The 25876-nt window shown below is 64.8% G+C and overlaps 10 protein-coding genes across 10 annotated transcripts; 6 read left to right on the forward strand and 4 right to left on the reverse strand.

Moving 5' to 3' along the window:
• Positions 1-162: 162 nt before the first annotated feature.
• On the reverse strand, positions 163-2560 carry JCM10292_007454 (uncharacterized protein; the record flags this gene model as incomplete). Its single annotated transcript, XM_076646543.1, has 4 exons — positions 163-921; positions 1024-1298; positions 1356-1479; positions 1544-2560. 4 exons carry the CDS (start codon positions 2558-2560, stop codon positions 163-165), a joined length of 2175 nt encoding a protein of 724 aa, XP_076507785.1.
• A 142-nt stretch (positions 2561-2702) lies between these two features.
• SEN34 (tRNA splicing endonuclease subunit SEN34) lies at positions 2703-4063 on the forward strand (the record flags this gene model as incomplete). Its single annotated transcript, XM_076646544.1, has 4 exons — positions 2703-2769; positions 2939-3076; positions 3143-3790; positions 3870-4063. 4 exons carry the CDS (start codon positions 2703-2705, stop codon positions 4061-4063), a joined length of 1047 nt encoding a protein of 348 aa, XP_076507786.1.
• Positions 4064-4250: 187 nt separating this feature from the next.
• JCM10292_007456 (EI24 domain-containing protein) lies at positions 4251-6134 on the reverse strand (the record flags this gene model as incomplete). Its single annotated transcript, XM_076646545.1, has 6 exons — positions 4251-5097; positions 5159-5272; positions 5331-5455; positions 5518-5652; positions 5713-5859; positions 5955-6134. 6 exons carry the CDS (start codon positions 6132-6134, stop codon positions 4251-4253), a joined length of 1548 nt encoding a protein of 515 aa, XP_076507787.1.
• Positions 6135-6456: 322 nt separating this feature from the next.
• Positions 6457-8259, forward strand: JCM10292_007457 (uncharacterized protein; the record flags this gene model as incomplete). Its single annotated transcript, XM_076646546.1, has 7 exons — positions 6457-6685; positions 6744-6998; positions 7058-7544; positions 7606-7676; positions 7753-7944; positions 8011-8192; positions 8242-8259. The coding sequence occupies 7 exons, from the start codon at positions 6457-6459 to the stop codon at positions 8257-8259; spliced, it is 1434 nt and encodes a 477-aa protein (XP_076507788.1).
• A 207-nt stretch (positions 8260-8466) lies between these two features.
• JCM10292_007458 (CUE domain-containing protein) lies at positions 8467-9978 on the reverse strand (the record flags this gene model as incomplete). The annotated part of the gene is made up of 4 exons (XM_076646547.1): positions 8467-9010; positions 9086-9184; positions 9242-9555; positions 9628-9978. The coding sequence occupies 4 exons, from the start codon at positions 9976-9978 to the stop codon at positions 8467-8469; spliced, it is 1308 nt and encodes a 435-aa protein (XP_076507789.1).
• A 584-nt stretch (positions 9979-10562) lies between these two features.
• Positions 10563-14482, forward strand: JCM10292_007459 (uncharacterized protein; the record flags this gene model as incomplete). The annotated part of the gene is made up of 9 exons (XM_076646548.1): positions 10563-10658; positions 10718-10954; positions 11014-11208; positions 11273-11369; positions 11429-11524; positions 11583-13678; positions 13736-14197; positions 14261-14370; positions 14434-14482. The coding sequence occupies 9 exons, from the start codon at positions 10563-10565 to the stop codon at positions 14480-14482; spliced, it is 3438 nt and encodes a 1145-aa protein (XP_076507790.1).
• A 157-nt stretch (positions 14483-14639) lies between these two features.
• JCM10292_007460 (uncharacterized protein) lies at positions 14640-16895 on the reverse strand (the record flags this gene model as incomplete). The annotated part of the gene is made up of 8 exons (XM_076646549.1): positions 14640-14846; positions 14914-15036; positions 15094-15147; positions 15207-15342; positions 15422-15869; positions 15926-15992; positions 16051-16634; positions 16691-16895. The coding sequence occupies 8 exons, from the start codon at positions 16893-16895 to the stop codon at positions 14640-14642; spliced, it is 1824 nt and encodes a 607-aa protein (XP_076507791.1).
• A 562-nt stretch (positions 16896-17457) lies between these two features.
• JCM10292_007461 (uncharacterized protein) lies at positions 17458-18616 on the forward strand (the record flags this gene model as incomplete). The annotated part of the gene is made up of 2 exons (XM_076646550.1): positions 17458-17866; positions 17928-18616. The coding sequence occupies 2 exons, from the start codon at positions 17458-17460 to the stop codon at positions 18614-18616; spliced, it is 1098 nt and encodes a 365-aa protein (XP_076507792.1).
• A 1596-nt stretch (positions 18617-20212) lies between these two features.
• JCM10292_007462 (uncharacterized protein) lies at positions 20213-22699 on the forward strand (the record flags this gene model as incomplete). The annotated part of the gene is made up of 8 exons (XM_076646551.1): positions 20213-20288; positions 20338-20987; positions 21055-21178; positions 21236-21709; positions 21772-21856; positions 21921-21996; positions 22057-22269; positions 22343-22699. The coding sequence occupies 8 exons, from the start codon at positions 20213-20215 to the stop codon at positions 22697-22699; spliced, it is 2055 nt and encodes a 684-aa protein (XP_076507793.1).
• A 152-nt stretch (positions 22700-22851) lies between these two features.
• JCM10292_007463 (uncharacterized protein) lies at positions 22852-25780 on the forward strand (the record flags this gene model as incomplete). Its single annotated transcript, XM_076646552.1, has 6 exons — positions 22852-23183; positions 23242-23341; positions 23404-24363; positions 24431-24468; positions 24542-25599; positions 25662-25780. 6 exons carry the CDS (start codon positions 22852-22854, stop codon positions 25778-25780), a joined length of 2607 nt encoding a protein of 868 aa, XP_076507794.1.
• Between the last annotated feature and the right edge of the window lie 96 nt (positions 25781-25876).

Genomic DNA, 25876 nt, shown 5'->3' on the forward strand with positions numbered 1-25876 from the left:
CGTGGCCCGCGTCTTGTTGTACTCTGGTCGTCTTTATCCGCATACTCTTTCAGTCAACGGTGCTTTGGACGTCGTCAAGCGTCGTCTCGTAGCTTGCGATCACCGAGGAGTACAACGACAACAATGCAAGACCCTATGGAAGCGCTACTTCAAGACTGAACGCTAGGCGCTCTCATTGCCCTCCTGCGACAGTTCGAGCTCCGCCTCGTCCCTCATCCGCCTCAGCTCGTCCCTCGCCAGCTCCCACTCGGTCTCGCCTGCGTCCCCAAGCGCTCTCAGCACCTCCCACCTCTCCGCGACCTGCTGCGCGCTCCACCTCCTCCCCAGCCTCTCCACCGCCTCGAGCACGCCCTCCTCGTCCGCCTCGTCCCCAATCTCGCGCACGACCGCGTCGTCCTCCAAACTCCACACCTCGAACCTCGTCCGGATCCGCTCCCACAGCTCGGCGGCGCGCTTGTCCGCGCGCTCGTCCGCCGCCGACAGGCCCGTAACGAGCAGGTCGTACTCTGCGAGCTGCGCGAGGACGCGCTCGGCGCGCGCGACGTCGAGCGTGCACGCGAGGACGAGCGAGCGCACGTAGGCGAGCGGGCGGCGGAAGCGCGTCGAGAGGCGCGTGAGCGACGCCGCGAAGGACGGGTCGGGGTCGGCGTCCGGGGCGGGAGAGGGCGAAGGCCGACGCTCTGGCTGCTTGCGTTGTGGAAGGTGCAGCTCGTGCAGCTCGTCGTCGTTGCTGGCTTCTGCGCTCGCGCCGTCGAGACTGTCGGCCTCGTCTTGCGAGCCGTCATCGAGCTGCCCTTCTTCCGGCTCTGGCGTGGGCAATCGCGCCTCGTACGCTCGGCGCAGCCGCTTCGCGCGCTGCTTGATCTCGTCCTCCTGCAGTGCCCACGCGGCTTCAAAAGCCGAGGTGGTCGTGCGATAGCTCTGTGCAGGGTAGCGAACGTGAGTGCGTGCTATCCATCACAGTCTTCACCAGCGCAAGCGCTGCATCGACGCTCTGCGCCAGTGAGCGAAAGCCTCACGCACCTGTGCCCTGGTATAGAACTCGTGCTGCAGCCGCTCGCACGCCTCCCGCCTACTCAAGCCCCCCTCGACCCTCAGCCACAGCTCGGCGCTGCGCTCCATCTCGGCCTCTGTCATCTTCTGGTACCGCATCGAGCGGAGGTCCGAGGGCCGCGAGCTGGACTGCTGCTTTGGGCGGGGAGCGGTGTAGTCGCCTGGGGGTGGGCGGGTCGGGCGGCCGCCGCGCCCGGTGAGGGAGGCGGCGTGCTGCAGCCAGGTGTAGGTGACGAGCTGCGGACCTGGTGAGGAGCGTCAGATCCACATTCGTATAGTGTCTGTCCGAGAGAGAAGCTCACTGGGTGAGTGCACGTTGCCGTCCATGGCCTCGACGTAGAGGTCGGCGTACGAGTCGGCGGTCCACTGCGGAAGGACGGCGATCTCGGCGTGAAGGATGTCCTTCATGACCCTGCCGCCGTTGTCCTGTTCAACAGAAGAGACCGTCAATGCCTCACTCGGTTGCGGGGTGCAAAGTGGCGAGACGCACCTTGACGAACTGGACAACCTTCTCACGCTTGCCCGCCTTGACCCAGTCGTGGTGGATCCAGATCTTGTCCGCCGCCCAGCCCGTCTCGGACCTCAAGCTCGGGTGCATGAAGATCTTGGGCGGATGGCGGTCGTCGAGCTCGTCGGCGCTGCCGGCGTCGGAGAGCTCGCCCTGCTCGTCCTGCTCGTCGGCGCTGTGAGCGGATGCCGTCGACTCCTCTTCGCCGCTGTCCTCCTCGACAGGCGATGTCGCCTTCTTCTGCTTCTTGGCGCGCGCTGTGCCGTTCGCGGGCGACTTGGCCGACGACGAGGCCGCGGCAGGTTGAGAAGGTTGCGCCACGACCTTCTTTCTCGAGCGTGTCGTGCGCTTCGGAGTCGGCGGCGGCGTCGTCTCCTTTTCCTTACCCTTGCCCTTGCCCTTATTGGCTCGTGAGGGACTAGGGGCGGCAGCAGCGGCGTCGAGAGCGTCTTCGAGCTCGTCGACCTCGTCTTCCTCGGCGTCTTGGTCGGACTCGTGCTCTTCCTGCTGCACGGCGCCCTTCGACTTGCGCCTCTTCGCACTCGCACCGTACGTCTGCGCTGCCCTGCGCGTGTGCTTCGGCGACTGAAGCTCTGCGCCTTGGGCCGTCAGCGGCGGTTCCTGCGCCTCCGTCTCGGTTTCGGCAACGACGTCCGTCTCGTCGCCCATCGCGGCAGCTGCGTCCGCCCTCTTCGTGCGACGCTGCTTCTTGCGCGGGCTGACGCCAAGCTGCTCCGCAACCTCGTTGTCGCTGCTGGCCTCCCCACCTGCTTCCGCCCCGGCGTCCTCCTGCTCGTCGACGTCTTGACGCAGCGGGTGCGGCGGTGCGCGGGGCTTCTTGGCTGCTCCCGTGGCTGTCTGTCGAGCTGTGCGCTTGGCTGGCTGGGGTGCTGGCGGTGCGGGGTGCTGGCGTGTTGATCGACTGCCGGACGAGCGCGTCGAGGCGGCGGGGAGCTCGAGGATGAAGGGCTGGTTGACAGTGCGGCGTGTAGCAACCATTGGAGCAGTGCAGCTCCCCAGCTAGCCTGCAGACGAAAGCAGGGCAGAGCGCATGCGGCAAGAGCAAGAGATCGAGCGGAAGCACCTCGTCCCGTCCTCCCACTCGGCTCTACTCTGTCAGAGAGAGCGCTGCTGAGCCAGAATGAGTGCACGAGAACCAGTCGAGCTGCGCATCGCCAACCAGAAGGCGTACCTGTGGGACCTCCAAGGTACGCTCGCTTCTTCATCAGCTCGACTCCGCCAGCCTCGCACACGGCATCAGGAGCCTTGCCGAGCAGCGATGGGCTTTTTCAAAGAACCAGTCGACCACTCGCTCGCGCACAGCTTGCTGCGTCACGTCGGTGCACTCACTCACCCTCGCTCTCCTCGCTCCCGCAGACATCCAGTACTTGCGCGTGCAGCACCACATCTGCGGCTCTCTGCAGGGCACGCTCCCGCAAGTGACGCAGCAAAACACATTCCTCGGCCTCCCGCTCGTCCTCCTCCCTGAAGAAGCCGTCCTCCTCGTCCGTAACAGTGCGTCTCCTCCTCCTCTCCGCGCTTGCACAGGCCCAGCTGACCCCCCTCAACTTGACTCGACAGAGATCGCCGTCCTCGTCGATGACCGCGCCGCGCACCGCCCGGCCTCGACCGCGCAAGCCGCGTCGTACGCCTCGTCGCGCGAGGGCGCCATCGCCGCGCAGCGCGAGCACGCGTACCGGAGCGAGCAGGCGCACAAGCGCGAGATGGAGCGCGTGCATGGGGAGAAGATTGCGCTGAAACGCAGGGAGAAGGAGGAGCGCAGGAGGAAGGAGCGCCAGGCGAGGGGGGAGCCGGCGGAGGGGGAGGGGGAGGGAGAGAGTGGGAGCTTCCAGGTGGACGTGCCGCCGCTCAAAGAGGGCGCGGCAACGACGGGTTCTCCAGCCGGCGCGGGACCGTCATCTTCTGCGCCCGTGCCCGTCGCCCCGCCCGCATCCGAATCCGACTCTGCCACCCAGCCGCTCCCCGACCTCTCCTCGCAACCCTATACCATCATCATCGAGCCGCGCTCTACCTCGTTCGCGTGGTACGACCCCTCTTCCCCCTCCGTTACGTACTCAACGCTCGAAGCGGCGGCCGAGGCGGGCGTGTGGAGCTATCCGCAGACGCCGCTGCAGGAAGCGCGGTGTCGCGTCTTTGAGGACCTGTGGAGCAAGGGGTACTATATGGGCGGCGGACTGCGGTTCGGAGGCGACTTTCTCGTCTACCCTGGTGCGTGGTTGCGTCTAGTTCGCAACGCTGCGGGCTCGTCTCGCTGAATTTGCGTGTTGTCTTTCTCGCCGCTGTACAGGCGACCCGCTGCGATACCACTCGCACTTCACCCTGACGGTGCTCTCGTCGCCCAAGACGACCATTATGCCGCTCGACCTGGTCGCGTACGGCCGCCTCGCGACGGGCGTCAAGAAGGCGCACTTGCTCGGCACGTGGGACGCAGACAAGGGCGTCGTGTCGTATGCCTCGCTTGAGTGGGCCGCGTTCGGCTAGGTGCGGCAATGCCACCCTGACTTTTGATATTCTGGCCGCACTAGAGAGAGAGAAGTTCGTACTGCATGAGTGAGACGTGGAGAGAATGCTGCGACGGGATATGAGCGAGAAAGGAGGGGGGATAGTTGCGAGGAGGACTGGTTCGGGCGTCTACGAGAGAGGTTGGAGGGGAGCGATGCGTGCAGACTCAGTCGCCCTTGTTCTTGCCGCGCAAGCCGGCTTGCCGGATGTACTGGTCGAGCGTGCGGTCCCCTCCATACCCAGCCGGCGACTGGGCCGCCTGCTGCTGCTGCTGCTGGGGCGGCGGAGCGTATGCGCCGCCATACGGGCTCGCGCGCGTCGGGCTCGAGTACACAGACGAGTCGAGCCCGCCATCGGGCGCGGCGTACCCGCGTCGCGGGGGCGTCGCTGCCGCCTGGCCGGCACCAGCGTACGAGACACCGCCTGCGCCGACGGACGTGCCGTACGGGTCGCTCTCCATCGAGTAGCGCTGCGGCGCCGGTCCCGCTCCGCCGCCGCCGCGGACGGGCGAGCCGCCATACGCGCTCCCGCCGTACGCGCTGCCTCCGCCTCCTGCGCCGGCGCCAAAGACGTCCTGCGGGGGCGTCGCGCCGTAGTTGGGGTCGAAGGCGTTGACGCGCTGGGCCATGGCCATGCGAGCGGGGCTCGCGCCGTGCCCGTGCCCCATCCCAGCGTCCTTCTTCCGCCCCGCGCTGCCCCCCGCGCCGCCGCTGCTCAGCCCGAACGCGGCGGCGAGCGCGGCGTAGACGAGCTCGGCGACGACAAGGACGCGGATGCGGATCGGGACGAGCGCGCTGCCCTTGCGGCCGCGGTCTTCAGCGCCGCCCTCGGCGGCGGCGATCGAGAAGGAACCGTGACCGAGGCCCGACGCGCCGTGCATGAAGGCGGGCGTCGCCGACGAGGACGAGCCAGGGAGAGCCGGGTCGAGCGGCTGCGGGATCGCGACACTGCTCGTGAGGGAGAAGAGCGGGAAGAGGAGCGCAAAGACGGCGAGATTGACGATGGGGTCCGAGCTGCGAGAGGACGAGGTCAGCATACCGCAGAGAATGGCGAGCGGCGCGAAAAGAGACCCACGACCACGACGAAAGGAGGGTGATGGGAAGGCCGTAGCCGAACGCGTATGCCCAGCGCTGTTCAATCTGCCGCACACGGTCACCGAAGGACCAGCCGTTCTTGACCCAGTGTGCCCTGCGAGAATGCGTGTTCAGCTCATCAGGGGAAGAGGAGACAGAGGAGGAAGACGCACTCGAAGCAGTAGTAGGCGTCGACAACCGACGCATACAGGAAGCCGAGCGGTACGCCCAGGAAGGGGATGAGGCGGAGGGCGTAGAAGAAGAGGAAGTAGTTGAGCGTAACGAGGGTGCGGTAGCTCTGCGGAAGGTACGAGGCGGGTTAGAGAGGTGTCTCGAAACGTGCTCAAGCTGGCGGCGCACCTCGGACACAACCTTGACCACCATTCCTCGGTTCGGGTCGCCTCCAGCGCTGCGGCGCTTGTCCGTCTCGGACGCTGGACGGAGGAGACCCGAGTAGTAGGTCGCGGCGGCTGCGAGCGGCCACAGCCAGAAGAGCTGCAGGTCGACTCGCTCGTCAGCATGCATGAATAAAGGCCGAGGCCGAGGAAAGCGCACGTGGAAGCCGAAGAAGACGACCGAGGCGGTGACGGGCTCATGAGGGCGCAGCCCCACTAGGCGGCGGAGGATGGGCTTTACGACGAGGGCCGAGACGAGGACGATGCCCTGGATGACGCTCGACTTGAGTACATTCGCCTGCACGAGCTGCAGGGCGTGCACGGCGTCAGTCTCGGGGCGTCATCACGGCGTGTGTCGGTGTCGTGGAGCGAGGGGGTCACGGCGGCACGAGCGATGCGCACCTTGTCCATCGAGATCTTTTCTCCGGCGACCTTGAGCTTCATTGCGTCTGTAGCGCCCTGCACGACGAACCCTGCATGGAGGACGAGCGTGTTTGTGAGGGTGAGGGGCGGGGCGTGCTGGTTGCCCCACCCGGACCCGCCGAACGAGTCCTGCTGCTTCTGATGCCCGCGGTAGGCCATGGTGCGAGCGTGCTGAGCTTATTCTGAGCCCTGCCTGGCCTCTGCTGTGACGCGAGAGGAGCGAGAGGGAGGACGCGCGAGATGGCGGGGGCGGTGCACCGCGCAGAGACGATCACAAAGTGCGCAACTCGCCATCCCGCCCTCGCCTTCTTGCGTACTTGCTAGGGCTAGGAAAGGGTGCTGCAGACTTGGACAAGCACCTCGACGTCAACGACGACCGCGCCCTGTCGAGACGCAACTTTCTCCTGCCGCCTTTCTCGTCGCCTCGGATCTGCTCCTGCGTGGCACGGCGGGCCCAGCCAGAGCCAGCGCACGAGTGGCCATGATCAATGCACCGCCTGTGATGATCCCGCTCGCACACGTCGACGACCTCAGCGCGTCGCATCGCCATGTCGTCGCCCTCCGAAGCTGGCGCACCCCCTCGTCGCACGACTCGATCCTCATCTACCGCCGCGACGGGCGACCAGGCGACTCCTCTGCGGGCGACACAGTGCAACAGGAGTGGTACAGCATCGCAAACGAATGTCCGCACCTCGGGCTACCCTTGGAAGGTCTGTCAGGCCGCTGCACGGCACGCGTCTCAACGAAGCTGATCTTGTGCACGACCAGGCGGCGACATAGAGGACTTGTGCTCTGCTCAGAACGACGAAGACGACGGAAGGGAGCCAGACCCGCGGACACAGCCCGTCATCATTTGCCCTTTCCACGCCCTCGACTTTGACCTCTCGTCCGGCGCGTCTTCGTCGAGCGGCCTCCAAGCCTGTACCTTCCGCCTGGAGGTCCGCGACGGCGTGCTGCACCTCGAGCCTCCAGGTTCGGCCGGCGACGACTACCGTGTGATCGGAATTCGCCCAGTCTCGGAACGTGCGTCCTCGCTCAGTTCATCCCAACCTTCTCAACCTCACGATGCTCTCCTCTCGCAGGCTTTGCCGACCTTCCCGCTCCCGACCCGGTCTCTTCACCACTCGCCTCGCTCTCCCTTACCTCCGCTCCCGCCGCTGAGCCAACCACGATCGTCGCCTTCTGCCGCACGATCCTCCTCGCGCCCGACCCGGCCTCGAAAGTCGCCCTCGTGCGGCAGCTCGTCTCGCGCTTCCGCAGCGGCGACCTCACGCGCCTGTCAGACCCGGCCTTGGACCCGCCGCACCCGCGCGAGCCGTACCGCGCGCCGGCGACCAAGACGGTCGCGTCGACGCAGACGGGGCGGCTCGGCAAGGGCGGGAACGTCCAGAGCCGGATCAGGCTGCTCCATGCGCTCGCCAACATCGAGCTGTGGGCGATCGACCTGGCCGTGGACCATGTGGCGCGGTTCTGGGACTGGAGGACGGGGAGCCTCGGTGGTCAGGAGGGCAGGCGGATCGGGTGGGGGTTCGTCAGCGACTTTCTCAAGGTCGCAGAGGACGAAGCCAAGTGCGTGTGCCCCTACTCTGGTCAGGACGCGGAGCGCCGGGTCTGATTATGCCGCTTGCAGACACTTCACGATCCTCAACGAGCGACTCGAGCAGCTCGGGTGCTCGTACGGCTCGCTCTCGGTGCACAACGGTGCGTCCCACGATCGCTTCAGTCCCCCTCTCTCTCAAGGCTCAGCGCTAACCGTCCAATCGCTCCCCACCACCAGGTCTCTGGGAATCGGCCCTGCAGACGCAGCACTCGCTCCTCTCGCGCCTCGCCATCGTCGCGCTCGTCCACGAGGCGCGCGGGCTCGACACCAATCCCGTCCAGATCCGGCGGTGCCGCGCCGCGGGCGACGAGGAGACGGCGCGGGTGCTCGAGACGGTGCATCTCGACGAGATCACGCACGTCGCGGCGGGTGCGTTCCCTTGTCCTTCTCCTTCCGAGTACCCGAGCTGACTCGCGCATGGAATGGAATGCACAGGCCACCGCCACTTCACAGCCCTGTGCGCCGCGCTCTCGCCGCCGCTCGACCCCGTCGCGCAGTTCCGCCTCGAGGTGTCGCGGCACTTTTTCGGCGCGCTCCGCGGGCCGTTCAATGGCGCTGATCGCGAGAAGGCGGGGCTGGACGAGGGGTGGTACGAGGGCTTGAGCGGGAGGGGCGGGGTGAGCGCGCTGGGCAAGGGGGATTGGGGACCCGACGGGGCGGCGAAAGGACGAGACGGAGGTCTAGACGGGTTCTCCCGACACTGTTGTTTGTATTCTCTTTTCGCATCGCACTCATAGCGCGTGATATTGGAAAGAGGCGAGAGATTGCAAGGCGGTGCGAGGAGGACAACGAGGCGAAGGTTCCTACAAACAGACAAAGAAGAAACGGAGGGACAGACGTCGTCGCTTGAAAGGGGGTATCACAAGAGCCCGGCAGCGCGAGGACGCCCACTCAGTCCTCGTCAAACGGCGACTTGGTATACTCGAGGTCGGAATCGCTGTCGTCGTCTCCGAGCGCATGGTGCGGCGCGCTCAGCGGGCTCTTCACGACGCCGCTCGCACCTGCAGCGCCCGCACCGGCCGCCGGGGATTCGCCGGGCGACTTGAGCCCGGCGGACGCGGGCTTGCCGTTGGCGTCGAGGAGCGAGAAGGACTGGCGCGGGAGCAAGCCGGGGATCCTTCCCGCCAGGTCCTTCTTGGGCGACTCGGCGGCGCCGGCAGAAGAGGGAGCTGGGGCCTTCTCGGCGGTGGCGGCGTCCTTGGACGAGCCCGAGTGGGCCGAGGTGTGCGATTCGGAGCGGATGAGGACGTCCGAGGGGTGGAAGGGGGACGAAGGGCGCGCGGTGTTCATCGGGGAGGAGGAGCGGGGCGGAGCGTCGGCAGGGCGCGGGAGCGCAGAGGGAGTCGTCCAAGTTGAAGGGGAGGAAGGGTCCGGAGCCGGAGCGGCGGGCTTGGGTGGAGGAGGGGGAACCGCAGCGTCGCGGTGTGGAGGAGAGCTGTGACGACGACAGGTCAGTACCGCTAAGCTCTACAGAGCGAAGACTGATCGCATGCGAGAAAGCAGGACGCACGCGGAACGAATGATTGCCTCGTCCACCCTCGCAACCTGTTCCTTCACGCGGCTGAAGAACCCGCCGAGCGTCTTCTTGCCCTGATCCGCAAACCTCGAGCTGAGCAAAACGGCGCGTGAGAACTGTTGCGTAGCCTGGGGCGAGAGAATAACGCACAACTGCTCGGTGAGCTGGTCCAGCTCGTCGCGTTCCCTCGCGGGCTGGCCCTCCTGCGACCTCTGCTGCTGAGGCTGTTGCTGCGCAGGTGGCTGCCAGCTCGACAGACTGGGGGACGCCGGCCCACCGGCCCCGGCCGTGCGGCGCGACTTGGGCACGTAGGGCTGGTACGCGAGCGGGCGCGGTTCCTGCGGTTGTGCCTGCGGCAGCGACGTGCTGCGCCGCGGCGCGTTGACTCGCTGCTGCGCCTGCGCGACTTCGTCTTCGCGCGCGAGCTGACGGGCGAGCTCTTCGTCGGCTTCGAGCTGCGAGAGCTGCAGACGGAAGGATGCGCGTGAGCGAGCGGGTCCGATGTGGTGCCGGTCACGGGTGAGGTAGGATCGCACCTCTGCCGCGTCTGGCTTAAAGGTCGGGTCGTTCATGACGAGGAGCTGCTCCGTGGCCTCGTCGAGCGAGCCGCCGACGGCGTCGAGAACGGCTTCGACGATGGCATCCTCGGTGCCCGGGAAGAGCGCCTTGAGCTGGGCGACCTTGGGGTCGCGCACCTGCTCCTGAGCTGGCGGGGCGTCCTCTCCGGCAGGATCTGGCGCGACGACGAGCGTTGCTGTCGGTTGCTCGTCGTCATCCGGCTTGGGAGGAGAGGGAGGCGAAGCATCGTCCTCCACCTCTGTGGGTTGTTCGACAGCAGGAGCTTCAGTGGGCTTGTCCACTTTGTCAGCCTCGTTTGGAGAACTCATCGCGGCGAGGACGAATGAGGACGGGAACCGAGAGCGCTCCGACTCGGCGGAGCGATCTGCATCTGCCGAGTTGCGCTGCTGGGATGTTCTGACCCTGTACGACACTGCAAGTAGGTTCTCAGAGAGGCTGTCTCCTGCACAGAATGCTTTCGAGGCTGCGAGACACTTTGGGTGATCGTGAAATTGCTCGCCGGAGTCGCACGTGTGGATCCCTCTCCGCCGTCCTCCTGCTTCCGCTGGGCCAGACTCGAGCACGCCCGCCGAAGCAGACTCAGTCTGACGGGCTAGGTGCACCCCTCCGCTTCGCCCGGTTCGCTCCCGGTCACCGCGGCTCCCTCCCCACTCCGTACGCTGCAGCCCCGCGACGTCGACCCGCATCCCCCGAGTGCGTGCAGTCGTCTCGAGGCGCTCGAGAATGCTCACACGGACGCCGGACTGACCGCCCGATACCACCCGCAGCTCTCGCCCACTCCACATCCCCTCGCCCTCCTCCTCGCAGAGCTCCCCTGCTCTCGCCTGCATTCTTGCATCGGGAACGCCGACCTCGCTCGCACTTTCGCCTACACTGCTAGCGGATCCCCGGCATGAAATTCGGCAAGACGCTGCAGCAGCAGATCTTCGCCCAGAACGGCTTTCCGGGCTGGGCGGCCTTCTTCTGCGACTACAAGGGCCTCAAAAAGGTCCGTGCAGCTCTGCGAGACCCTGGTCGCCGATCACTCTGCTCACGCTACCCCGACAGATCATCAACTCGCTCGCCAAGGGTCGCCCTGCCGATGCCGCTCTCCTCGCCGCCGGTGTCCGCCCTCCCCGACCAGGCTCGGAAGAGCAGCTCCCTGTCGAGGCCACGACCACCGAGGCGCAGCTCTTCGCACACGCGTCGACGGCGAACGGAGGCATCGTCGGCGAAGGGGCAACGAACCTGCTGCAGGCGCATAAGGCCGCCTTCTTCTTCAAGCTGGAACGCGAGCTCGAAAAGGTGTGCAGGCCCAGTGTCATTGCACTTCGCGACCTCGATTGATCACTCTCGTCCTGCAGATCAACGACTTCTACTACCAGCGCGAATCGGCGCTCAAGGTCCGCCTGCGGACCCTCATCGACAAGCGCAAGCTCCTCACCGCAACCCTGTCCGAGCCCAACGGCAAGGTCAAGGCACTGAGTCGGGATAGCAGCAGCTTTGGCGCGCTGTACGAGGGCTTCAGGAACTTTGAGCGGGATCTTGGGCGGCTACAGGTGCGCAGAACTCGACAACCTTCCGCTCTGGTTCTCCGAGACTCACCTTCCCGTCCCCCAACAGACCTACATCGAGCTCAATGCGACAGCGTTCCGCAAAATCTGCAAGAAGTGGGACAAGGCGTGCAGGCGACAGGCAGATCGCTTCGGCGACACGAAGCGTGCGCATGCCTTTCAACCTTTCTCGCGGTCCAGAGCTGACTTCATGCAATTCCCGCAGCACAACAAGGTCAGCCCGATGGTCAGCTGTACCTCGCTCGCCAGGTCGAGGTCCAGCCCGTCTTCAACCGCGACTTCATCGCTCAGCTTTCGGATGGTGCGGCTCGTTTCCTCTTTTGTCTTGTATGAGCTCTGTCTGACCACGGTCCGCACAGTTGCGTCCGCCAACCTCCTCTCGCTCGAAAACCTTGTCGGCGGCGAGAATCAGCGCACTGGCTCTGCCGCCGCGCTCGCCGACGGCTCGAGCATCGACGGCACGACCCGCTCGGCGCCTCATCTTCCCACCCTGTTCGACCGCGCGGACCGTGCCGAGGCGCTGGAAGACCTCGAGACCGCCCTCATCTCGGCCGTCAAGGCTGGTGACAAGGCCATCGTCGACGAGGTCCTCGCGCTTCTCCTCCCTGGCACTGGTGCGCCTGCCGAACCGGGCAGCCCTGTCGCACGGATACTTTGGCGGGCGGCTCTAGAAGAGTCCTCCGCGACGCAGGCTTCCGGGACGGTGACGGCCGACGGGGCGCAGCCCGTCGAAGCGGGTGTGCGGATCCCGCAGGACCTGCTCGACTTCGCGTGGGTCGACGACATCAACGGGCGCACGCCGCTGCACGAGGCCGCAAGCACTGGCCGCTTGCCGCTCGTCTCGGCGTGCCTGCAGAAGGGCCTGTCTGTCGCGCAGGCGGACGTCTACGGTCGTCAGCCTCTGCACTACGCTGCGATGAACGGGCACGCCGAGGTCTGCCGCACGCTCCTTGACGCCGGCGCATCTCCTTCGACGCCCGACCTCGACGGCTACTCGCCCATCATCTACTCGATCACGCACGGCTGGACTAGCGTCGTCGAGACGTTCCTCGCCGCGGGCGTCTCGTTCGAAACGACCGCCACGGCGGGCGGCGACCAGCTCAATGCCCTCTCGCTTGCGTGCCAGTACGGCCACGAGGCGATCGCGCGGCTGCTCCTCGAGCGCGGCGCGCAGATCCTGCCCAACCCGGCAGGCTACTGGCCTTTGCACCTTGCGGCGCGCGAGGGCCACGCGGGCGTGCTCGAGCTCCTCGTCGAGGGGCTCCAGCAGGAGAAGGAGGCGGCGACGCTCATCGACGTGCAGGACAAGTACTCGCAGGCGACGCCGCTCTGCCACGCCGCGAGCGAGGGCCACACCGAGTCGGTCAAGGTCCTCCTTGCGGCCGGCGCCGACGTTCATGCTGTCGATGAGTTCAAGCGCACGCCGATTCACTATGCGGCATGGCAGGGGCACGTCGACTGCGTCAATCTCCTCATCGACGCTGGCGCGACGGTGCCGCCGCCGATGAGTCAGACGGAGCAGGAGGCAACCGAGGCGGCGCAGGCGACAGCGTCCGTCTCGACGATGGACATGGACCCGCTCGAAGCAGAGCTTGACGCCGATCTGATCCCGTCGCTCTCGCTGCCGCCGCCCATCATCCCCTTCCGCATCTACGGCCACTCGTACGTCGACACGAAGTGCCTCGTGCACATCACGCTCGGGCACCCGAACACGTCGCGCGCGCCCTTCCCGCCTCCCGTGCGCCTGTACGACCAGCCGACGCACGGGCCCGGCTCGCTCAAACTCGTCATAACGCCCAAGCCAGACTCGTCCGGGTCGTCGATCCCGCACTCGGTCATCCTCCCGCTCGCCGACGAGCGCGAGGTCTTCTCGTTCCAGGTCGACACCCTCGCCGACTTCTCGCTCGAGTTTGACCTTTTCCCGACGTTCGGGTCAAAGATGATCGGCAAGGCCGTCGCGGTCGCGTCCACTTTCGCCGACCTGAAGAGCCAGGGCGCCTACACCGTTCCGATCATCGACCCGCACCTCAAGGTCATCGGCGACATCCCCTTCGAGATCAACGTCGTCAAGCCTTTCGGGCGCGCGCAGCTCCAGATCGGTGGCCAGTTCGAGACCTACTGGAAGAGCACCGCCACGCTGCAGACGAACCCGTCGGCGGGCGACTCGAACCCGGCCACATCGTCGGTCGTCACAGCCTCATCTCTCTCGGGCGAGCACGTCCGCATCGTCGTGCAGGTGACGAGCGATGGCCACCCGGTTGCCTACCCGCAGTGGCGCCTCCCCATCGACGGTCTGGACGTCTGCGTCGGTGACGTCTCGCTCGACCAGTTCTGGTCCCTTGCAAAACGGCTCGGAAAGTCGGTCGACCCGGCGCAAGTGCGCAATCGCGAGGACCCGTCGGCGTGGTACCAGGCCATCGCAGACGCACTCGTTCCGCTCGAGGACCTCCTCGCCGTGAGCTTCATCCTCACACCTCAGACTGTGCGCCAACGCTGATCCGTCTGCCTGCAGATTCTCCCTGCCTCGCTCGGCGTCAATCTCGAGTTGCGGTACCCGACCCGTTCGGACGTGCGGCGACTCGCACTCGGCAAGACGCTCGAGGTCAACGAGTTCGTCGACTGCGTTCTCACCACCGTCTACAAGTCGATACAGCCGTCGTCGGACCCGCCTACTTCGCCGGGTGAATCGACGCCCGCACACCGTCGCATTGTCCTCTCGTCCTTCAACCCGGTGGTCTGCACCGCGCTCAACTGGAAGCAGCCCAACTTCTCGGTCTTCTTCGCATCGTACTGCGGCCTCTCGCGCTCGGGCAACGCCGGTGGCGGGCTCGTCGGCGACGGACCGCCGCAACCCGGCAGGCTCGTTCCCGCCAACCGCATCGAGGAGGACCGGCGGTGTACTAGCATTCGCGAGGCGGTCAAGTTCGCCAAGGCCAACAACCTTCTCGGTATCATGCTCGACGCGACGATGCTCGTGCGACTACTTTCCTCGCCATGTCAGGCCGCCACTCACTTGCTAACGATGTTTGCCTTTCAGGTGCAAATACCCAGCCTCATCCAGTCGGCGCGCGAGCATGGCCTGCTCATCACGACGTTCGGCACCGCAAGTCGCGTCGTGCTCGCGGACGCCCACATGGCCGATGGAGTGTAAGTCTCGCTCGTTCTGTCTCTCTACCTCGTGCGCAACGCTGACAAGCCTGTACCCTGCAGCCTTTCATACGCGACCAGCGACTTCCTTGCACAAACAGCGGCAGGTTGAGAGCGCTTCTGGGCGCTTTCGGTCGAACGTTTGCTTCTCGTTATTAGTTCGCATGCGGCGGCAGAGACGCGAGTCCTTTGTTCGGACGGCAGTGATTACAGTGAAAGAGTGCAATGTCCTGTTGTCGACCCAGCCGACTCCGGCACCAGTGCGAGAGCTACGGTGAGTGAGCAGGAAGGGAGAAACTGTCCGAATCGGTGGGCGTGAGCGCGGGCGTTGTTGGGGCTTCCGCATGCACGACAGGAAGAGCGCCGAGCAGGCCGGCTGGTGCTTGCGGCAGCCACGAAGAAAACGTGTCGAGGGTGAGAGTCGTCGGGCGGACCCAGTTGAAGACTGGCGTAGGCTCCTCATTCTCGTACTGACCCTGTGGAATAGCTTGAAGGGTTGAGCACGCTGAGATGGTGGATCATAGCCGGAAGCTTTGAGCGTACCGTTAGGACTTCGGTTGCACGATTCTTTTGTCGGTCGTGCAGTGCCGCCTGCATGTGCCGCTCCCGTCCGGCCTCGAGGTTCTCGATCGTCTGATTCGGCGTCACTACGCCGTCGCGGATGAACTGTCGGGCGTCGGGGTTCAGTCCGGACCTCGGATGAGAAGGTCGAAGGCTACGTACGGAGGAGTTCATGGAGCGGCTTCCGACGTAGATTTGCGCCAGGGCATCGCCATTCTGTCGTGTTCCTTCCGCTCAGTGCCACAGTCAAAGGAAAGTATTGACCAAACACGCACCGCCGAGAACAGCTTGCGGTGCACTCGGTTCAGCTCGTCGCTCTGGTCGAGCGTCGGCAGCCCCAGGGCAGACAGCTCCTTGTTCAGGGCTGCTGCCGAGATGCTGTACTCGCCGAGATTTGAGCGGTCGAGGCAGCTTGGAGTTGTGATCAGCATGCAGATTCGATGTCGAGAACGAGAACGGCGACCTGGTCCCGCGTGAATTGCTGACTCACTCGCGGCAATTGACGCGAAAGACCCCCCTTTGTTCACTCTGCAGTTCGTACTTGCCCGTTGCCGAGTCGATGTCGGCGACGGTGGCACTGAACCGATCAAGCACCGGCTCAACGTCCTTGCCGATCGCTTTGGGCATGCCGGCGACGCCGCTCGAGAGCATAGTCCGCTTTGAGACGTCGAAGCGCTCAAACGTGAGAGCCTTGGCCAAAATATCGTCCTGCCGCTGGCCCAGCGTGCAGAGTGCCTCGTAGCAGTCGTTCAAATCGCCTTCGGCGGCAAGCGAGGCGTCTTTGGCGTTTGACAAGAGCGAGAAGGCGTGGACGGCTGAGTACATTCGGACGAGATCGTGCATATGCAGCATGAAGGGACGGAGCGAGACGACCTGAACCGGCTGGGCGATGCTGAGCTTGAGGTGGCCAGTCCAATGGTCCTTCTCACTCCAGAACACTGCCAGTCCGGTCAGTAAGCGTCGTGTCACGGGTTGAAGGCGAGATGGTGCGCACACGGAACGCTGCCGCGGACTTGCACGAACGAGACGATCTTGTCTGCGGTTTTGAGGATGGTCTCGGTCTGTGACAAGCGGTCAGCATTGCCCGTTGCGCAATACTGCTAGTGAAACCGTACACACCTCGGCGAAATTGGCAACGTAGCCATATTTGTCCATGCCTCGCTTCTCAAAACGAGTCCCTGCCCGCCCCCACTCCCGACGGCTGGTCACGCTGAGCATGACCTTGCCACTGGGAAGCTCAACCTCGGCTGCGCCGAAAAAGCCTTGCACAACGCGCAGGATGAACGATCGCGCGTTAAACTCGGCCTTGTGTTTCTCGTCGAGCGTGTCGCGCAGCTGGAGAAGGGGAGCGAGGATGTAGTCGTTCCAGACGAACTCGAAGGTGCCTTCTGACAGCCGATGTGCGGCTTTGGTGGCCCCCGCATTGTCCGTGCGAGGGGTAGGAAAGCAGGCGGCATCGCGCTGTCGCTGTACCCTGATACGACTGAGCAGGTGGGAAGAGAGATCTTGCATCTTGCTGTACATGATGGAACCGTCGGTGAGAATCTGGTGGAGGTGGTAGCAAGGATGTGCGCGATCGCGGACGTCTGGTTGCTGCAGCGGCCCGTCCAAGCACACGAAGAGGCAATCGCGGACCACCTCTACGTCGGCGTCTTCCATGCCGATGCTCGTGACCGGGAGCGTCGCGACGATGAGGTAGGTCACTGTGTGATGGCGAGTCAGCCTGATTGTGTGACCAGCGGCGCAGGTCAAGATGAACATCGCTGAACTCGCACGACGCCCAAACATCCGACAATGTCGACTGGCATCATCCGCAAGTCCAGGTCAGGCTTGTTTGACGAGCCGGGCGGGTACGAGTGGACGTCGAACACGCCCGCAAACTTGACGTGCGGGAGGATTTCCAGGAAGTAGCCTGTGTCCTCGATCAAGACACCTCCTCGAGGGCCCGGCAGGTAGACGCGCATGCCAGCGTTCCAGCGTGGGGACAGTCGAAGGGCGCAGGTGAAAAGCAGACATTTCCAGCGTACTTGTCGCAAGTGCAGCAGACGGCGGACCGTCCGCGGAGCGAAAGGAGAGGCGGACCACGAAAGAGTCCAAATTCGCGACAAGGACGAGCGCGCGGCGCAGCACCGCGTTGCACAACATCTAGCGGTCATGTTCACAGCTGCCGGTGCGGAGAAGGCGTGGATGCGATTTTGGAGCGAAAGCGACGAGCAAGCGGTCCGGCTCAGGAGAGCGGGACCAGGTCGCGCGAGCCGTCCGAGCGAGCAGAGACTTCGTCTAGCAGCTGACACGCAAAAGAATGTGCCCTTAGGAAGGCGGTGAGAAGGCAGCAGCGCGACCAGAACTTCTCATCAGCGAACGAGCCTCTTCGTCTCTCTCCTCCCCCCTCGCTGCTTCTGAGCGCCCGGGCGAGGCAAATTCGGAGCTTTGGAGAACTGTAAGCAGGCCGCAGTAGGCCGCCCTGCCGATTTCGCACGCATCGCCTCTTCGCTTCTGCCCCACTCGTCGTCGTCGGTCCTCGACATGGCGCCCGAGCTCCCGCACGAGATCCTCTGCAGCATCATTGAGTCGGCAGTGCCGCCTCCGGGTCCCACGCAGACCGAGAATCGCCGACGCTGGCGCGCCCTGCGCCGCTTCGCCCTCGTCCGCAAGGCGTGGTATGGCGCGGCGCTCGACGTCGCGGTCAGCTACGTCTGGATCAACCTTCACGCCAACGGTTGGTCGCAGAGCGAGGAGACGGCGACGCAGCGCATCGAAGCCGCCAAGAAGCGCTCCTTCGACCTCAACCGCAAGATCCGCGTTCTGCACATGTTCGGCGAGAAGCACCTCCCGGCGAAGAGCGCCAAGTCCTTGCTCGCAACGTTCGACAGCCTCGAGCAGATGATGCTCACGAAGATGCTCGAGCCGAAAGAGCTGCTCACTGGGTCGAAACGTCCGTCGGCGCTTCACTTCCACGCTGCTCTCAATCCTTCTGACCGCGCTCTGTGCCACAGCTCTCCGCGAGCTCTGCCTGTTCAAGGTCCGGACGCCCACCATCTCAGGCGCCTATCCGGCTTTGACTCGCCTCGTGCTCAAGGAATGCTTTGCCGAGTCCCTTCCGACCTGGCTCACGAACGACAACTTCCCCTCGCTCGAGACGGTCAGCCTCAGCGTCGGCAGACCGCGATGGTCCGACCGTGTTGAAGTGTATGAGAAAACCGGCGAAACTCCGCCTCAGAAGATTCGGGCGCTCGCCTTGCACGGCGAGTCATACGCTTGGATGGGCGAGTTGGTCGCTGCCCTCCCCATCCTGGAGCACCTGCACGTCGGCATCAAGCTCTTCAAACTCATCGCCATCATTTCAAATGTCGCGGCGGACTTGCGGTCTCTTTCACTGGCCGGTTGCGACACAGAACGCTCCGTGCCGGCTCAGGTATTCGGACCGCCCTTTGACCCTTTTACGCTGGCGACACTTCGCCAGGTCCAGTCGCTCGAGCGGCTCGTCGTCTGGCCCATGACGATGAAGAACGCCGACGTGCGCTCAGACGTCCACGCTTGGTTCCATCACTTCGGTGTCCTGCTCCGCGCGGGGCACCTTACCGACGCGCGTGCCGGTGCACGAGACCTCGAGGTCATCAACGTCGCAGAGAGCCGAGTCTTCGAGCCGCTCGACTGGAATCCGAACCGGCCACTTAGCGCTTGACGCCTCCCCTTCGCCCTCGTCCTTCGCCTGGTTCTGTTCGACAAAACTTTGCACTTCCGTACTCTCTCTTCCCTATCGCCATGTCGATTGTACAATCTCTTGCAGTTCGTCGCATCCACTCCGATCTCTGCCGAGTCTCGTCACTCGGCTCATCCTCTCTACCCTGCAAGTCAGTCTCGGGTTTGCCTTCGATTGACGCCTGATTGATACTCATGTAGTCTTTGAGTGAGTAGTCGGGCGCGAATATCGCAAGCCGCGAGCTTCACTCTTGGCCCGGATAGGGAGGATTTTCGCCCGGCGCTGCCTCGCGCGCGCTCCGCCCGCGCCTCTTCTCCTTCAACCACGGCGGCGATAAATTCCTTTCGTGTGCCCAGGGCTCTGCGTTCCTTCGGGGGCGTATCGAGTCGAAGCACGGGCGGCCAGACACGCTGCCAGACCGAGCGGGGCGTGCTCCACCGTTGGGTGCGCCTCGACCTCCCCCTTCAAAACGCTGCCCCGAGCGAGTCCCGGCTAGGGGTAGGACCTGAACCGGTTGACGTGCTCGGGTGCAGCACCTGGAAGGGGGCACATCCCTTCCTTCGCTTGCTGCTGCCTTCGCTCGCCGTCGACTGCCGCGACGATGCAACACGCAACTTTTACTCCTCACTCGGCCCGTCGAGAGCCAGCATGAGTGCGAAGGTCACGTGCACGAGTGGAGCTGTATGGTCCAAAGTGCGTGCAGCAGCGCGGCGCTTCGCGCGCGGCTTCGGCGGCGGCCGTCCCAAGTTTCGGTGCACGCAATGCGGCCGGCGGAGGGACTGGCTCGTTCACGTGCGGCTTGCTTGCCTGGCTTGATCTGCTGGACACCTCACGAGCAACGTGCGCGGACGAACGGCGGTGCGTCACATGATGTCGCGGTCCTCCTGGTGCGTCCTCCCTTCTCTCTTACCCATCATCGCCCATCACGCCTCTTCGCGCCCGGCGACGAGACATACAGTAAGCTTAGGCAACCGGGGTGCTGCTCTCGAGCGCGCTTCCCACCCGACGGGCTGGGCTCGGCGATAGGCCGCAGTTCCTCCACTTTGCGCGTCTGCCTCGCGGGGCGGACGCTCGGAGCGAGGCAGCTGCGGCGCCGACGCGGGTTGCACGTGGCGAAGTAAAGGCGAATCTGAGGGCGCGAGGTTGGAGCAGATTGTTCGGACGTGCTTGCTCTCTCGACGGGTCGCTGACTTTTGACTCCTCCTCGTCCCTCAGGTTCACCCGCTAAGGGCTTGTTGCCAACGTATTTTCCGACTTGCTTCACGCTGTAGAAGCTGTGCAAAGCAGGTTACGTGCTCGGAGCCTTCCTGGATACCTTGTGCGAGAGTCCGCAAGCGAGGAGTCGCTCCTCGGGTCCGAGGCAGCTGCCTACAAGCTGCAAAGACGTCAAGCTCGTTCGTCTCGAGATGGAAGACGTGCAATGCTACGATCACTGTCCTTCCCAGGCGACAGCATGTCGCGACACCACCTCCGCCGCTCCACCGAGAGGTCTCCCCACTTCGCTCTACTCGCTCCGGCTTTGTCCGGCGTCGTTGACCTTAAAGAGGCTCTCGTCCGCTTTCAAGGGCTATCACGACAATGGCGGACCTCAACCTGCCGCCCCAGTCGTTCTTCGCCGCGCCCGAAGGTCCGTCTCGCTTGCTCGCTCTCGGCAGTATCTAGCGCGGCGACGCAGAGCCAGGCTGACCGTAATACACTTGTAGGCGTCTACACTCTCGTTTCTACGCTCAGCCCGTCTGCGTCGAGCACGCAGGGGTCGTCGACCGCCCACTTCACTCCTTCGGCCGCTGCGGCAACCCCTGCTCCCGGCGGACAGAACGTTGTCGCCGCGCTCGAGCAGGCCAATGCCCCGCCCGCGTACCCTTCACGTTTGGCCGTCGTCGCCGTCCAGCTGCCCAAAGCCGGCGCGGGGCTGTCGGGACTGGGCATGTCGATCGGGCGGGGGAGGGGAAAGGACGCCGAAGCCGGGCCCACGACGCCTGGACTGAGCGCAGGGGATACCGCCAACCCGCTCGACAGCCTCGCAGGGTCTGGTAACGGCGGAGCGGCCGGGGCGACGAGCGGCCAAGCGCCGTCGAGCCCTGTCCCGAAGCGCAAACCGCTCACCAGCTCGTTCTCGATGCTCGGCGGACTTTCGCTTGCAAGTGGCGAAGGGTGTGCCGTCGCCACGTCGCGCCCGGCGCGCGCATTCAAGGGGTCGAGCTCGTCCTTCATCCGCAGCTGGGAGGGTCTGCCCCTCTCGCAGGTGCAGCTCAAGGCGATTGCCGAGAGCAACGCCGGCCGCGATACCATCTTCGGATTTCAGACACTGGGAAAGGCCATTGTTTGGAGCGAGATTGGGCAGGGGAAGAAGGTGCGCCGCCAGCACCTACCGCGCTGTCTCGTCCCAACGGCCTTGCTAACGTTCATCTCACCCGCAGGACGCGCTGGCTCGCGTCATCTTCTCGACCTTCCCAACCTGTATCGACGCGAACCAGCACACTGCATCAGGATCGCAGATTGACGTCCTGATCGGCTTCAATTCGGGCGACATCATCTGGATGGGTACGTGCAAGCCCAGTGTCCGTTCGGCATCTCCGACTGAACTTCTCCCGCGCTCAGACCCACTCACTGCTCGTTACTCGCGCTTCAACAAGTCGGGCTGCATCACCTCGTCTGCCATCACATCGATTCTCTGGCTCCCGCCTGCTCCGCCGACCTCGGCCTCATCTCCCGGGACCGATCCGAACTACAGCCCTCCCGGCAACCGCTCGAACCTCTTTGTCACCTCTCACGCCGACGGCTCGATCGTCTTGTGGGACAAGGACAAGGAGGACTGGAACGGCTTCGTAACGCAGCCGTTTCCCTCCGTCGCGTCCACCTATACGCCTGGCCTCGATTCGGCGTCGTCTCCTGGCAAGGAGAACGAGTGGCCACTCGCCGGCGCGGGCGCGGCCAACATGGGGTCGTTCAAGGTCGCCGCGGGGCAGGAGGACATGGTCGTCAGCAAGCCGCCCGCAACGGACCGCAAGGGGCAAACGGCGACGAAGAATAACCCGGTCGCACACTGGCGGTTGAGCCGGAAAGCCATCACTGGTACAGCTCGCTTCATGCTTCTTTCCCGAGAGCAAGACCTGACGCTCGCTTCGCCCGCGCAGCCTTCGCCTTCTCGCCCGATCTGACGCTGTGCGCCGCTGTCGGCGAAGACGGGTGCCTGCGCATCATTGACGTGCTGGAGGAGCAGTGCGTCGCTGCGACGCCTTTCGTCGAGCTGAGCTGGCTTGCTGATAAAGTCGTACTCTCGCAGGTTGCTCGATGTCTTTTCCAGCTACTTTGGCGCGATTAACAGCGTTGCATGGAGTCCTGACGGTCGATTTGTGGTGGTGCGCCCAATCTCTCGTGTCGAACGCCGGTTGCGGGGCTGACTTGCTCGAATTCCGCAGACTGGCGGGCAAGACGACCTCTGCACAGTGTACGCGCCGCTCGAGCAGCACATTGTTGCGCACTGCCAGGGGCACTGCTCCTGGGTCACGGGCGTCGCGTGGGACGCATGGCGGACCGAAGACCGAACCCTGCGATTCGCTTCGGTCGGCGAGGACTGCAAGCTCATCCTGTGGGACTTGTCGAGCGCCTCGCTCACACGACCCAAAGCGCATGTGAGTCCTTCCTCGCTAGTCGCGCAAGACCCGCCGCCCTTCAGACACTAGAGCTGATGCACGCCGCGCGCAGGCCCATCCGCACATTCGCCGGCACTCGTCCTCTTCGCAAACGTCGTTGCACAGGCGCTCGCACAGCGAGTCGGGGCAGTACCTCCCGCTCGGCGACGGCGACGACCGACCACCGAGTGGTCCGGCATTCCACCCTGCACCGCGGCGCGACGACGTTTCGATCCTGCAGCCCATCATGGTCAAGACGCTCTCGAACGACCTCTTGTACGGCCTGCACGTCCTGCAGGACTACATTGTGCTCGCGACGCGCAACGGCACGGTGCTGCAGTTTGACCGCCCGCCCGACTCGGACCTGAGCGGGCTGAGCAGCGAGTTTGCGGCGAGTGTGGTGCGGCTCGATGCGAGGGCGCGGACGTAGATACTCATGAGACTGCGTATGTAGAGGCATGTGCAACGTAACCGAGACTTGCGCATGATCGAGGCCGACCTGGGGAATGGGCCGACGCTGCGCGATGTGGCGCTCATGCTCATCGTCACTGCGCGCTCTCCGCTCTCCACCACGCGCACGGGATGGGACCTGTGCCGACGAGCTCGCCCGTGACGGGCAAGCCTGTCCCTGCGAACTGGGTGCATGCTTCGTCTGCCCACTTCCGCCTGACCGACGGGCGCACCATCCTCCTGCGGGGTATCAACCTCAGCTCGTCGGCAAAGACGCCCCGCGGCCAGCCAGGCGCGCAGCTCGCAGGCTTCTGGGAGGGTGGCAGGGAGGAGCGCTCGCCGAGCTTTGCCGGGCGCATCCTCGAGCTCGACGAGGCCGACGAGCACCTCGAGCGGCTCCACAGCTGGGGCTTCAACTGCTTGCGCATCGTCACGACCTGGGAGGCCATCGAGCATGCTGGGCCGTGCGTACACTCGTCAAGCTTGTCCGTGGCAGCTCGCTGACCATGGAACTCGAGACAGCGGCAAGTACGACCAAGAGTACCTCGATTACGTCGTTGCGCTCTTGCGCAAGTGCAAGGACTTTGGCTTCCGCGTCTACATGGACCCGCACCAGGATCTCGTGAGCTCTCTGTTCGTCCTCTCGCAGCGAAGAAACCCTGCGCTGACGTTGCAGAGCCGCAGTGGTCTCGTTTCTCGGGCGGTTCGGGCGCGCCGTACTGGACGCTGCTCGCCTGCGGGCTGGATCCGCAGAACTTCACTCGCACGCGTGCTGCCATCATCGAGTGCGAGTGGCCTGACCCCGCCAACCCCGACCCGGCCGCGTTCCCGCCGATGATCTGGGCCACCAACTACTCGCGTCTCGCCTGCGCGACCGTCTTCACCATGTTCTTCGCCGGGCGCGACTATGCGCCCAAGTGCGTCATCGACGGCGTCAACATCCAGGACTACCTGCAGACGCACTTCTTCAACGCGATGCGCAAGCTCGGCGAGGCGATCCGCGATGCGGGCGACCTTCTCGACGAGACAGTTCTCGGGTGGGACTCGATGAACGAGCCGAACCCGGGCTTCCTCGGCACGGCCGACCTGGCGCAGCACGGCAAGGAGAGCGTGCTGCGTGTCGGGCCCATGCCGACGGGCTTCGAAGCGATGCGCATGGGCATGGGCGAGTCGCTCAAGGTCGAGAACTGGAAGTCGGGCCCGCTCGGCCCGACCCGCGACGGCTCGGTCGTCGTCGACCCGCAGGGCACCATCGCGTGGCTCGCAGCGAGCGCCGAGCCGAATGGAAAGTCGCCGTGGGGGTGGACGCGCGACCCGGGCTGGAAGCTCGGGACGTGTATCTGGGCGCAGCACGGCGTTTGGGACATTCAGAGCAGGACGCTCCTCCGTCCGGACTACTTCAAGCTGTTCCGCGGTCAGGGCGAGGGGAGCGGCGCGCGCGAGGTCGACTTTGGCGCCGACTACTGGCTGCTGCATTGGAAGGCGTGGGCGCCGCAGGTCCGCAGCTGGCACCCCGAGGCGATCCACTTCATCCACAGCCCAGTCTTCCAGATTCCGCCGAAGATTGCGGGGCCGGAGATACAGAACCGCGCTTGCCACTCGTCGCACTTCTACGACGGTCTCACGCTCGTGACGAAGCATTGGGTGAGTCTCCGCACGCTCTGTAGAGCCTGGCTCGCGTCTGATGCCCTCTCGCTCTCTCGTCGCATAGAATTGGTTCAACGCCGACGCCCTCGGCATCCTTCGCGGGTGCGTGCCACTCCTTGTGCTTCCTCTCGTGCAGACGCCTTACGGATTATCTCCACTTCCTTTACCTCAATAGGAAGTATCCGTCGGTGGTCTTCGGCGTCAAGGTCGGCGAGGCGGCGATTCGGCGCTGCATGCGGAGCCAGCTTGGCGTGATCCGGCAGGACTGCTTCGACGCGCTCGGCGAATTCCCGACCATGATGGGCGAGATCGGCATTCCGTACGATCTCGACAAGAAGAAGTCGTACAAGGACGGCAACTACTCGGAGCAGACGCGCGCGCTCGACGCCAGCCTCAACGCGTGCGACGGGACCAACGTCCTCAACTACACGACGTGGTGCTACTGCCCCGATAACTCGCACGAGTGGGGCGACAAGTGGAACGGTGAGGACTTGAGCGTGTGGAGCCCGGACGACGCCGTCAACATGCTCGACGCGCGGACGCCCGCGGCGAGGCGCTCTCGCGCTCTCGGCAACGTCAACCCGACCGAAGGCGGCGAACACTCCATTGCCGAGCACTCGTCGTCCCACTCGTCGCTCGACAAGTCGGCCGCATCGTCCTCCACTAAGCTCGCTTCCGGGACCGTCACTCCCTTCGACGATCCGCTGCACCCGATCAACCTGAACGATGGCGCTCGCGCTCTACCCGCCTTCGCCCGCCCCTACCCCGCCAAGACGGTCGGCACCCCTACTTCGATCGAATTTGACATCCGCTCGTCCAAATTCAAGCTTGAGATTCGCGTCGAAGCCGGCGACGTTTCCGACCCGGACCTCGCGACCGAAATCTTCGTCCCGCTTGCGCACTTCGCAGCTCACCCGCAGAAGATGAGCTGCCACGTCCGCTCGGCCGCAGAGCAGCACCACCCGGGTGGTGTCGTCAAGCACCCCGCGTCGGGCGACGTCTCGCTCGCGCCGGGCAATGACAAGCTCTCCTCTGGGGACGATAGCGACGGAGACGACGGCGAGGACGCGCGTGAGCTCGCCGTCAAGGTCAAGGTCTCGACGGGAAGGTACGAGATCAGCGGGCAGACGCTCAAGTGGTACTACCCGCGCCCGGCGAGCGGGAGTGTCGTCGTCAAGCTCGAGATGGAGCGCACGGGCGGGGCTATCCCGCTCTGGATGGCGCAGTGGTACCGTGCGTTTGACTTGCGGCCCAATGCCGAGGCACCCACGCTGACCAAATGTGCCGCGACACAGGTGGTGGTCTCGAGCGAGTCGAGCAGAAGAACCTGACAACGACCAACTGGTGCGCCGTGGCCGGCGTGTCGCTTGTCGGCTCTCTTGGGCTCACCGCAGCGCTATGGAAGAATCTGTAGCTTTCCAGTCGAGCATCTGCTTTGTCGATAGACCCTCTCCTCGTCATTTCGTCATTGTCGTCTCCTTTTGCCTGACTCTCGCAACCTCAGTTTGTA

This window comes from Rhodotorula paludigena, assembly GCF_050403205.1.
Source record: "Rhodotorula paludigena JCM10292 DNA, Rt_paludigena_JCM10292v1_ctg5, whole genome shotgun sequence".
NCBI classification, from domain to species: domain Eukaryota; kingdom Fungi; phylum Basidiomycota; class Microbotryomycetes; order Sporidiobolales; family Sporidiobolaceae; genus Rhodotorula; species Rhodotorula paludigena.